Here is a 12,697-nt window from a genome sequence, read left to right as displayed (position 1 = left end):
CATCAATAGTTAAATCACACAAGTGTTTTTCCACATCCTTTTGACCGGCATTCACACTCACTACCTGTGCAACTATAGACATGCGGTTTTTAGAGTCTGTGACGTCGCACTGCATGGGTTCAGTAGTGACCGAACAGTTCGCAGCAATGTGACCCATCTCTTGGCAGCGGAAACACCTAACGGGCCCCTTGCTTAGACCATAGTTATTACTCTCGGCCTCGCAGTGCGGGCAGTCCCGTTTTCCTCCCCCACTGTCTTAGGGATTTTTCCTTCTCCCCTACTCCCTGGAACAGTCTTACCGGTTCCACGTGGAGATGATGAAGAACAAGGTGGGGTAGCGTCATCTCGGAGTCCTTCCGCCACGGAGTAACGTTCAACCAGATCCACCAGTTGATCTGCCGTCGTAGGATTTCCATGGCTTACCTACTTCCTCAGGGCTGGTGGTAGAGCTCTCAGGTACTTGTCCATGACGACTCTCTGGATTATCTCTGGCGCTGTCAACACCTCGGGTTCAAATCAAATCAATCAAATCAAATTTATTATCGCCAAGTACATATTACATATATACAAGGAATTCTTTGTGGCAAAGAGGCAACATAATATATAACAACAGATACAACAAGTAACATCTAACAAGACAGATACAGTATATAGTCTACACATGACGATTTAATTGTTGAACAGAGAGTGGATAGAAGCTGTTCATATGGCGGTTGGTACTGCATTTGGGGACTCTGAAGCGACGTCCTGAAGGGAGTAGTTGGAATGAGGAGTGTCCCGGGTGAGAGGGATCGGATGAAATTTTCAATGCGTGGGATCGAATACTCTTATCATAAAGATCCTGGATTTTAGGCAGGGGGGAGCCTATAATTCTCTCTGCTGTTCTGAAAGTCCTTTGTAAGCGGAGTTTGTCATGCGCAGTGGCTCCCCCATACCAGACTATCAGAGAGGAACAAATCACAGATCTGATGACAGCATTAAAGAATAAGATCAGCAGATTCTTAGACAAACCATATCTTTTCAGCTGACGCAGGAAGAACATCCTCTGTTGTGCTTTTCTTATAACAGCATCCACGTTTTTCCCCCATTTAAGATCATGAGAGATGATAACACCAAGGAATTTGGTCTCTGTGACCCTAAGAACCACTTCGTCATGGATGTAGATTGGAAGTATCTCATGTTGATCTTTCCTAAAATCCACAACCATCTCAGCAGTTTTTTTAGTGTTGAGTACAAGATTATTGGCTTTACACCAGTCACATATTCTTTCCACCTCACTCCGATACAAGTCTTCAGCATTTCCCCTGATGAGACCAATCAGTGTCATATCATCGGCAAATTTCAAGATTTTTACTGAGTCTGCTGAAGAGATGCAATCATTCGTATAGAGAGAAAACAGTAACGGGGACAAAACACACCCCTGAGGTGCCCCGATGTTTGTGACCAAGGTGTCCGAAGTGAATAGTCCAACTTTTACACTCTGTATCCTGGCTGTCAGGAAGTTATAAATCCACAAGCATAAGTTGAGAGGGACTCCAAGAGCTACCATTTTCTTATGAAGTAAATTCGGATCAATGGTATTGAACGCTGAGCTAAAGTCCATGAAAAGAATCCGGACATATGAGTGCCGTTCATCTGTATGATCCAAAATGTACTTCAGTGCCAGATTGACAGTGTCGTTTGCCGAACGATTCTCCTTATAGGCAAACTCAAGCGGGTCCCATAGCTTCTGCGTGAATTTTATCAGGTGGGACATCATAATTCTTTCGAAGACTTTCATAGCTACAGATGTGAGTGCTACTGGTCTATAGTCGTTCAACTCAGAGGATCCCACTTTCTTGGGGACAGGGATAATTGTGGAATTTTTCCAACACTGAGGTACAACACACTCTTTCAGTGACACATTGTATATATTTGTCAGTATAGGGGCAAGCTGGGTAGCACATACTTTCAGACACATTGGAGATACAACATCAGGGCCAGGTGCCTTTTTGACCTTAAGTCCCTTCAGGATGCGTATCACCTCTGCCTCGGAGATCACTACTTGGGTGTTGCACAATGAATGATCTTTATATGAACAGACTGAGGAGCTTAGAGATGAATAGCCACTGTGTGTAGAGCTTGCCTCAAATCTGCAGTAGAATTCATTTAACTCTGCTGCCAGACTTCTGCTGGGGTTCACTATAGTGGGGTGGCTTTTATAATTGGTGACCTCTCTTAATCCTCTCCATGCAGATCTAGTATCTTTTGATGAGAACCTTTCCTCCAGAATCTTTGCATACTCGTGTTTGGCTAACTTGATCTCTTTAGATAGCGAGTTCCTAAGTTTCTTGAATTCAGTAATATCGCCTGCTTTATAAGCCTCCTCTTTTCTCTTACGGATCAACCTGACTTTATTTGTAAACCACGACTTGTTGTTTCCCCGAAAGTGGACAGATTTGGATGGAATAAACGTGTCTTCACAAAAACGGATATATGAGGACACTGCATCAACCCATTCATCCAGACCCGAGCATGTTTCCTGGAATACCTCCCAGTCCGTGCATTCAAAGCATGCTTGCAGTTGCAATTTTGCCTCCTCAGACCATGTCTTCTTTGTATAAACTGTAGTTTTGGATGTTTTCAACCTTTGCCTGTAGGCTGGAATTAAATGAATTAGACAATGATCTGAAAAGCCCACTGCTGCTCTCCTCACTGCCCTGTAGGCCCCTTTTAAGACAGTATAGCAGTGATCAAGCGTATTGTTCTCTCTCGTGAAGCAGTTTATATGTTGAGTAAATTTGGGGAAATCCAGGTTGAGTTTTCCTTTGTTAAAGTCCCCCATTACGATCACAAATGCTTCAGGAGATCCTTTCTCCCATTCTGATATTTTGCAAGCTAATTCACCAATAGCAGCTTTAACAGATGCTTGAGGGGGAATATATACTGCAACCAGAACCATAGATGAAAACTCTCTTGGAGCGTAAAATGGTCTACAATTGAGTGCAAGGTACTCTAGATCTGGAGAGCAACCTTTTCCCAGTATGTTAACATCACAGCACCAGCTAGTGTTGATGTAGAGACATACCCCACCCCCCCTTTGTTTACCTGAAGCTACACAATCACGGTCAGCTCTGTAGATAACAAAACCAGGTAGATCCAGACTACAATCAGGGATGGTGTCATTCAACCAGGTCTCAGTAAAACAAAGAGCAGCTGAATTGGCCATATCAGATCTCATGTTACAAAGTAAGTTCAGTTCCTCCATTTTGTTAGATAAGGAACGGACATTAGCCAAGTGGAGTGAAGGAAGAGCTGTTCTGAACCCTCTCCTCCGAAGGCGTGCCAGGACTCCTCCACTCCTACCTCTCTTGCAGTACACCTCCACAGGTTTCACAGAAGTAATGGATTTTATGTACTCAATTGTTGAATTAGCAATCATGCTCCAAGAAGGGGAGTCCATGAGAAATTGTGGATGATTCCAGAATAATAAATCGTCCCTTGAAATCATAAGAGTAGGTTTACAGAGTGCAGTGGCCATGACTACACTCAGCTTGTAGCTATAAAGACTGAACAGTCACAGCTTAGCAGAGTTAAATGTACAACTTTCCATAAAGGGTGCTCCCAGCACTTCTGGGGGGGAGGGCATGGGTGCAACAAGACAGGGACATCAGGGGACATGCCAACAGTCAGTCCAAACCTGCCCAGCTCACCCTTTCAGCTCCACCTGGATCACAAGATCTCCAGAACATCTCCAGCACTGCACACTCCACCAGCTTTCCTATCCCGGGATCATCTGCATGCTGGAAATGGGTACAAGGCAGGTAGCCAGCAGCTTCACTCTCTCCCAGCTGAAACCAGGCACGGAGCTCCACGAGGACAGAAAGACACCGGTCCCAGCTGGTCGCAGTCTCCACACTACTCCCAGCTCTGCCGAATCCTGTAGCTACGCAATGGTGAGTGAACCAAAGGGAGAATTAACAATTAAACGGGGTAAAAAACTAAAAAACTCAGGAGCCTCATGCCAGAGCAGCCATCTCTCGGCGCTCCTCCTCCTCCAGACCAAGATAATCTTAAGTGGGTTGTAGCCACTTCTTCGTCACGTGGATCAGGTCGAACATCTGTGACCGTGAAGGTTTATCCGGCTGATAAGTCCATTGTTGCACTCTCTGTGCACGGACAGCGGTCGTCACTCCCAGCCGGGCCAAGATCTCGGCTTTCAGTTTGTCAAAGTCCTGTGTGGCTTCAGGTTCTAAGTCATAATAAGCCTTTTGGGCCTCACCGGAAAGAAACGGGGCAATCAGGCCGGCCCATCGTGCCTTCGGCCATTTTTCTCGCACTGCCGTCTGTTCAAACGTGGTCAGGTATGCCTCGACGTCATCTTCGGTCGTCATCTTCTGCCAGAACAGACTCTCGTGAATCACTCTCAACTCGGCTTCCAGGTTAACCTCATGTAAGCTTGCCAGGCGCTGTGCCACCTGCTGGAGAAGCGAACGATCGGTAGCTGTCATGTCCACCAACTCCTTCAGCTGGGCCATCATCACCCGATTAGCTTCTTGCTGGACGGCGGTGGACTGTACCAGCGCTTTCATGCTCATGCTTCCAACGTGATGCCCACGTTCTCCACCACAATGTGATAAAACACTCCGGGATCGCCTTTGCTGGGGTCAAAGGTCACGTGCGTTCAGCATGAAACTCAGGCGCACAGCCGGGGTCCGGGTATAATTGACACTGGGTCAGGTTTATTAAAGGTGAAAGCAATGCATAAAGAAAAAAAACATAAAACAAATCCTTGCCTGTCCGGCACTAACTAAACAAGGTACAACCTAACTACCAACTGGCGGGCTTCTCCCGTCCAGCCAAACCACAGTTGCAGTGGGCACTGCTTTCACTCACAGGTGTCTCTCACACAGACAGACTTCTGTGTTCCCAGGCTGAGACACTCACACAACCACCTGGCATACTTTTATATCCGCCTCCCATTATTCATTAGTCACCAGGTGAGACACTGACCAGACTAGGCCACATAGGAAAGGTATCTGGGCGAGATTTACCTGCCCTCATCCACTATTCCCATATGATTCTCACATTATTTATATATACAGTGGGGAAAAAAAGTATTTAGTCAGTCAGCAATAGTGCAAGTTCCACCACTTAAAAAGATGAGAGGCGTCTGTAATTTACATCATAGGTAGACCTCAACTATGGGAGACAAACTGAGAAAAAAAAATCCAGAAAATCACATTGTCTGTTTTTTTTTCATTTTATTTGCATATTATGGTGGAAAATAAGTATTTGGTCAGAAACAAGCAATTAAGATTTCTGGCTCTCACAGACCTGTAACTTCTTCTTTAAGAGTCTCCTCTTTCCTCCACTCATTACCTGTAGTAATGGCACCTGTTTAAACTTGTTATCAGTATAAAAAGACACCTGTGCACACCCTCAAACAGTCTGACTCCAAACTCCACTATGGTGAAGACCAAAGAGCTGTCAAAGGACACCAGAAACAAAATTGTAGCCCTGCACCAGGCTGGGAAGACTGAATCTGCAATAGCCAACCAGCTTGGAGTGAAGAAATCAACTGTGGGAGCAATAATTAGAAAATGGAAGACATACAAGACCACTGATAATCTCCCTCGATCTGGTGCTCCACGCAAAATCCCACCCCGTGGGGTCAGAATGATCACAAGAACGGTGAGCAAAAATCCCAGAACCACGCGGGGGGACCTAGTGAATGAACTGCAGAGAGCTGGGACCAATGTAACAAGGCCTACCATAAGTAACACACTACACCACCATGGACTCAGATCCTGCAGTGCCAGACGTGTCCCACTGCTTAAGCCTGTACATGTCCGGGCCCGTCTGAAGTTTGCTAGAGAGCATTTGGATGATCCAGAGGAGTTTTGGGAGAATGTCCTATGGTCTGATGAAACCAAACTGGAACTGTTTGGTAGAAACACAACTTGTCATGTTTGGAGGAAAAAGAATACTGAGTTGCATCCATCAAACACCATACCTACTGTAAAGCATGGTGGTGGAAACATCATGCTTTGGGGCTGTTTCACTGCAAAGGGGCCAGGACGACTGATCCAGGTACATGAAAGAATGAATGGGGCCATGTATCGTGAGATTTTGAGTGCAAACCTCCTTCCATCAGCAAGGGCATTGAAGATGAAACGTGGCTGGGTCTTTCAACATGACAATGATCCAAAGCACACCGCCAGGGCAACGAAGGAGTGGCTTCGTAAGAAGCATTTCAAGGTCCTGGAGTGGCCTAGCCAGTCTCCAGATCTCAACCCTATAGAAAACCTTTGGAGGGAGTTGAAAGTCCGTGTTGCCAAGCGAAAAGCCAAAAACATCACTGCTCTAGAGGAGATCTGCATGGAGGAATGGGCCAACATACCAACAACAGTGTGTGGCAACCTTGTGAAGACTTACAGAAAACGTTTGACCTCTGTCATTGCCAACAAAGGATATATCACAAAGTATTGAGATGAAATTTTGTTTCTGACCAAATACTTATTTTCCACCATAATATGCAAATAAAATGAAAAAAAAACAGACAATGTGATTTTATGGATTTTTTTTTCTCAGTTTGTCTCCCATAGTTGAGGTCTACCTATGATGTAAATTACAGACGCCTCTCATCTTTTTAAGTGGTGGAACTTGCACTATTGCTGACTGACTAAGTACTTTTTTTCCCCACTGTATATATATATATATATATATATATATATATATATATATATATATATATATATATATATACACACACATACATATTACTACATGTGGGCAGCGCACACATGCACAATCCTCTGGTTGCATAACTTTCAACTGGTCAAAACATTTCTCTCAGTAGGCCAAGAAATAAATGTGGCAGGAATAAAGTACACCTCATAGTAACTTATGTGTGAGGCAGAGGTGACAAGACCCGCCATCTCGTGCCCGCCTTACTAGAGGTGCCCACTGCCCACATATAACAAAGTTGATGGAAACAGACTACTTCCACTATGATGATTGGTTACCGCCGGCTGTGTATGGACACCTTCCCAGAGAAAGGGTTAAATCCTGGCTACAATGTAACAATATTACGACCCCTCAGTGTCACCGGCTACTACTGACCCCAGGACCTCCCCACCACCCACTATGGAGATGACTGGACTCCCTGTATAATGCTATTCCACACTGAGGTACCTCCATAACTCGGCTGAGATACACCCTAGAAGAGTAGTATCGCAAGAATTATCCCAGCCTGAAGTGAGTGAACTTGCGGCTACCGCCCCCCTGAGCAGCACGGAGCAGCCAAGTCTTACCTGCACCCCCGGCAGGCCGGTCGGCCCCAAGGACTGACTCATCCTGCTGTGCACTGGATCCCTCTGCACAGCCCTGGTCTTGCACTCCACACAGAGGCGGGGATCCCTCCTGCATGCCTGGGTGCCCCTCTCTTTGCCAGTCTGGGAGCAGCAGAGATTTCAGGGAGCAGAGAGTTTGGCAGCAGGAAGAGATTTGCTGTGTTACTGAGCTTGTGATGATGATTTCCGGCTGCGGAGAGGACATGTATGACAGCTAGTCCTGGCCGCCGCTCGCTGTCATCTCTGCGCTGCTGCTCGATCACACAAAACTAGACCAGGAAACAAGGAGAGAGTTAGGCTATGCGTACACGTGCGGATTTTTCGCCGAATTTTCTGCGGCAATTCCGCAACTCCCTGCCGCGGGAAATACGCAAAAAAATTGCATGCTGATTGACAGGTTGGTCACATTCGTCAAACATAGTATTTGACAAGTGTGATCAACATTTTTACTGTTGAGGCTGCCTATGCGGCATCAGTAGTGATATATAATGTTAAAAATAATAATTAAAAAAAAATAAATCGTGATATCCTCACCTTCCGGCGTCCCCCGCAGCGTTCCCGATCATCGCGATGCTCCCGGCAGCTCCCGTTCCCAGTGATGCCTTGCGCTACAATGATCTCTGATGACGTAGCATCATGCGAGACCACTACGTCATCACAGGTCATTGTCGCGCAAGGCATCACTGGGAATGGGAGCTGCCGGGAGCATCACTGAGGCCTGGGGACGCCGGAAGGTGAGAATATCAACGATTTTTTATTTTAATTCTTTTTTTTTTTTTTACCAGGGATATGGTACCCAGAGTCTGGAGGACAGTCTCCTCTCCTCCAGACCCTGGGTACCATCCGCACATTTTTTGCAAAAAGAATGAGCCTGCTGGGTATTTTTCCGCGATGCAGCAACGGAAAAATATGCAGCATTAGCACAGCATGTGCAGAATGCCATTGAATACAATGGCTTGCTTATTTTATGCGTTTAGTTTTCGCGGCGAAAAAATGCGTCAAAAACGCATAAAATACGCGGGAATTTCAGATGGGTGCAAACAGCCTAAAGAAACATTAGGCAGCCACTCCCCGCCTGCTCACTGCCTCTTCCCCTCTCATAGCTCCTCCTGGTAACTGCCTGCACCCATGGTCCTGCTGTTATGTGCCGGGGGTTACATGGGGGGACATAGGACATCCATTATACTTTGTACACTCCAGCTGACTTTCTGCCACAGCTGACAGGACACAGCGAGGCTAATGGCTGCCACCAATTGCAGGGGCCCAGGGGTAGCCGCAGCATCTGTAAACCGCAGACAGGGTGTCCAGCGGTGCCTAGGTGATTGCATGTGCTGCATGGCCACGGCTGCCACTGCTCTCTCCATACCTCCTGCATGCACACTCTTCGGGGTCCTGCATGCACACTCTTCGGGGTGCCCGGCACAGAGCTGCCAACCTAATGGGCAGCTGTCTGCAGCCCTGGGAGCCCGAACGTGTCCGGAGCAATGCACCAGTGCAGCCCCTGCATCCTGCACTGGTCAGAGGGTGAGAGGTGTGCACCCGACCTGGGGGTTGCACTGACCAGGGGTACTCACCGATATGGTTGTCTTCGATGTGCTCAATCAGCTCGGCCAGGGTGGTAAAGTGGAGTCCACAGCCTCCGAAGCGGCAGGCATTGGAGAAGAAGGCAGCAGCAATGCCTGTCAATCAGTGGCGTAACTACAAAGTTATGGGCCCCCGGTGCAAACTTTCAAATGGGGGCCCCCCATGCCAAAATACACGCACATATCAGCTCCGTACACCTCGTACACACGCGGCTCCTCTCCATACACCTCGTACACACACGGCTCCTCTCCGTACACCTTGTACTTGTTCGGTACACCTTGTACACACGTGGCTCCGCTCCGTACACACGTGACTCCACTCCGTACACCTCGTAAATGCACGGCTCCGCTCCATACACCTTGTACACACGTGGCTCCACTCCATACACCTCATACATGCACGGCTCCACTCCGTACACCTTGTACACAAGCGCTCCTCTCCGTACACCTTGTACACACGCAGCTCCCCTCCGTACACCACGTAAACACACGCGGCTCCTCTCCGTACACTTTGTACACACGCAGCTCCCCTTCGTACACCTCGTACACATGCGGCTCCTCTCCGTACACCTCGTATACATGCGACTCCTCTCCGTACACCTTGTACACATGCAGCTCCTCTCCGTACACCTCCTACACACACGGCTCTGCTACGTCCAAAACTGTACACACACAGCTCTGCTACATCCACACTGTAAACCTCTCCTGACCTCACACAGAAACTTCCCTCATCCAGCACCATGATGACGATCAGCACAACAGAGTTCTGCACACGAGGTCCCTGATCATGTGACCCCTGACTCCTCCCCTCCTGTGACCTCATCACAGGTCCTGTGCTAATACAGAAGATAACAACCTGCGCCCCTGCCTGTCATCATGGTGTGGTCATTGAGGTCCCGGTCCGGTGGGGCTGAGAGTGGGGAGCTGGACAGAGATGGAGGGAGAGAGGAGGATGGCAGCCGATGCTGGAGGAGGGAGAGAGCGAGAGGGGGAGGAGGCAACACAGGCGTCGGGAGCGGAGGAGCCGACTGTATGGAGCAGCTGAGAGGAGGGGGCAGCCGGGACAGAGGAGGGACCCGAACAACCGCCACAGCTGGACGGACAGCTCCAGAGTCCAGACCAGTGGCGGATTATAATTGGGCAATTGATCCTGGGCTGGTGGGCCCCCCCATACCACTGGGCCCTGGGCTACCGCCCAGATTGACCTCATTATAATCCACCACTGTGTGTATGTTCTCATGATGTTAATTCATTCTGGAAAAATGTATTCACCTAGTATATGATACGGTATGTTAATTTATAGGACATCATGGGAAGGGTTGGTGAATATATCTGACAGACGGGGAAACATCTTTATTTAAGGTCAATACAGTGTCTTTCTCTTCCCTTGTCAATCACTAATTAAGCTTTTTACTCTATTTTTTTTGTTAGGAAACTCTCTTCAGGCTACCGATGATGAATTGTGGCTTCATACTAAAGCAGGATTCTGAGCATAAGTGTCTAAGATATCTGTCCAGAAGGCGCTTCCAAGTGAACCCTGTTCCTAATCTTTAGGACATCTTTACAAGCAAAACGTCTATTTTTAATATCTGTCAGGACGTTAATGACAACAGGGTTGACAGTGTGGCTTTGTAGAGCATCCCCTCCGGCTTGTTCGCAGCTGGTATGCTTTTGGTACAAAGGTCTTCTCTGAAGATTGTTGCTGTTTATGTGGTGTACTGGCATTGCACTCTTACTGTCACGTCTTGATGTGATGGATGACATGGAGTCTGCTGTCTATGCTTTACATTAGGGATTTTTACCAAGCTTACTAGACTTTTCCAACACGTTTCTTTTTTTATTGAAAATGTAGCAGTCATTTGCATTAGGCATAAGACAGTACTTAATTAATCTTCAAAGCAGGAAGATTTGCTCTGCTATAAAATTGACAAAAGATTTCTTACCTGAAGCTAATTACTGCATTCATTGCAGCCAAGAAAGGGGAGAATACATTCTGACCCATAATATGACACTTTGCCCGAGAATACACGTATAAAGTAGGAAGGAATCTCCCATTTTGTGTAATCAAGTGAACATATAAAGTGATTTTATGGCCTACTAGATACATGTATACATTTCATGTGCTGCATGTTTACAGGTTACTTTGTGAAGGATATGGTTTATGATACTCAGTTCATATTCCAAGTGAGTAGAAAGACATAGTAATGGAACAAAGGAACATTCTTCTTGTTTGTGAGTTTTATGTTAAATGAAGATTGTCTTCAGTTTTAAAGTTATTTTTTCTTCAGCTATTGATAAGTGGAAGGTTTAGGAAACTTATCAAAAGTGCATACATTCATTTACCTGGAATCCTGGTTGTTAAAAACCCAGATAAATCGCAGACAGGTTGCATGGAAGGCGCACATTGAATGTTATAAAGGCCAGGTCACTAGTGAGTTGCAACAAAAAAGCCACCATAATTAGATTTATTTCGCCAGGCACAGTGCAGTTTTCACAATTGATCTTACTGGGTTTAGCTGTGAAGTTAATGGAGCTTTCTATCCTTTCCACTCAGTTACGCAATCTTTTATAGTTGACTGTTTTGAATGCCTTCATAGACAGAGCGGCATAGGCCTGCTAGTGTATACCATCACATCCATACTACAAGACCACTAAGATGGGACACATTTTCCATAATGTACCGTAAATTAAAACGTTCAGCACTTTTAATGCAAAAAAAAAAAGGAAAGGCAATTTTAGAACCCAGCACACCGCTAGGTTAGAAAATGTAATCCTTTAAATGAGTGGGGAGAAGAAAAAATTCAGTGAGTTGGAGAACCCTCACCACACGCTACTCCTTAGGTTCCAAGTACTCGATGACATTATATGGTCACATATTAGCACCTTTGTTTTCTTCACTGGTTTATTTCAGTAATTTTTGTCTTATAACAGAGGGTCATTCTTCGCACGTTCACTCCTTGATAAACTGATATGTGCTTCGACTGTTACATCCATAATGTAGAGTGTATTTCCATGTGCACATACAGTAGAATTACTCCTATTAAAATGTGAAGCCGGGTGTGATTAATGTCATCTTTTAACTGTAGATTTATTAAGAGGATATATTTTTTTTTATCCATGTGTCTAGAAATATACAGGTACCTGTCTGTGACATTCTTCTGGCATTGCCTTTAAGTTTAAGCAAGATAGTAGTTCTCTAAGGCCGAGGTCAGACTTGCAAGAAACTCGCACGAGTCTCACATCTTAAAATCCGGCGCTGCCGCCAGCACTCAGGACCGGAGTGTGCGGCTGCATGTATTTCTATGCGGCTGAGCGCTGCTGTCCCAAGTGCCAGCGGCAGTGCCGGGTATTAAGATGTGAGACTCGTGCGAGTTTCTCGCATGTGTGATCCCAGCCTAAATGTGAGTTCTGGGTACTGGACCGGTAATCTGGAGCACTGTCTGCTTTGTCAGGCACCAAAGGAACAACAATGTCACCTGCATATGATACGGGATATAAGGCGTGATTTCCAGCTGTTTGAGTTTATGTGGGAGTTTCCCAGTTCTTGGACTTAGGACCCCGTCACACATAGCGGTCTCGCTAGTGAGATCGCTGCTGAGTCACAATTTTTGTGACGCAACAGCGATCTCACCAGCGAGATCGCTGTGTGTGACAGCGATCAGCGACCGGCCCCCTGCCGTTATCGCTGTAGGAAAGCCCTGGACATTTTTTTGGTCGCTGGTCTCCCGCTGGCCAGCACGCATCGCTGCGTGTGACAGGTGGGAGACCAGCGATCAGCTG

At 46.5% G+C, this 12,697-nt stretch overlaps 1 protein-coding gene across 2 annotated transcripts in view; it reads left to right on the top strand.

Annotated features, from left to right (window-relative positions):
* BEND7 (BEN domain containing 7) overlaps nt 1-12,155 on the top strand; it is a 211,076-nt gene extending 198,921 nt beyond the window's left edge. For both annotated transcript variants that reach the window (XM_073551274.1, XM_073551273.1), the window contains exon 8: nt 10,349-12,155. In XM_073551274.1, coding sequence (XP_073407375.1) covers nt 10,349-10,407 — 59 coding nt within the window. In that variant the 3' untranslated portion in view covers nt 10,408-12,155. The remainder of the gene's footprint in view (nt 1-10,348) is intronic.
* Nucleotides 12,156-12,697: the final 542 nt, after the last annotated feature.

Source organism: Dendrobates tinctorius, unplaced genomic scaffold (genome assembly GCF_039654945.1).
Source record: "Dendrobates tinctorius isolate UK_male_01 unplaced genomic scaffold, ASM3965494v1 ptg000174l, whole genome shotgun sequence".
Classification (NCBI taxonomy): Eukaryota; Metazoa; Chordata; class Amphibia; order Anura; family Dendrobatidae; genus Dendrobates; species Dendrobates tinctorius.
Note: the sequence above shows the minus strand (reverse complement) of the source record. Positions and strands in the feature narration are given on the sequence as shown.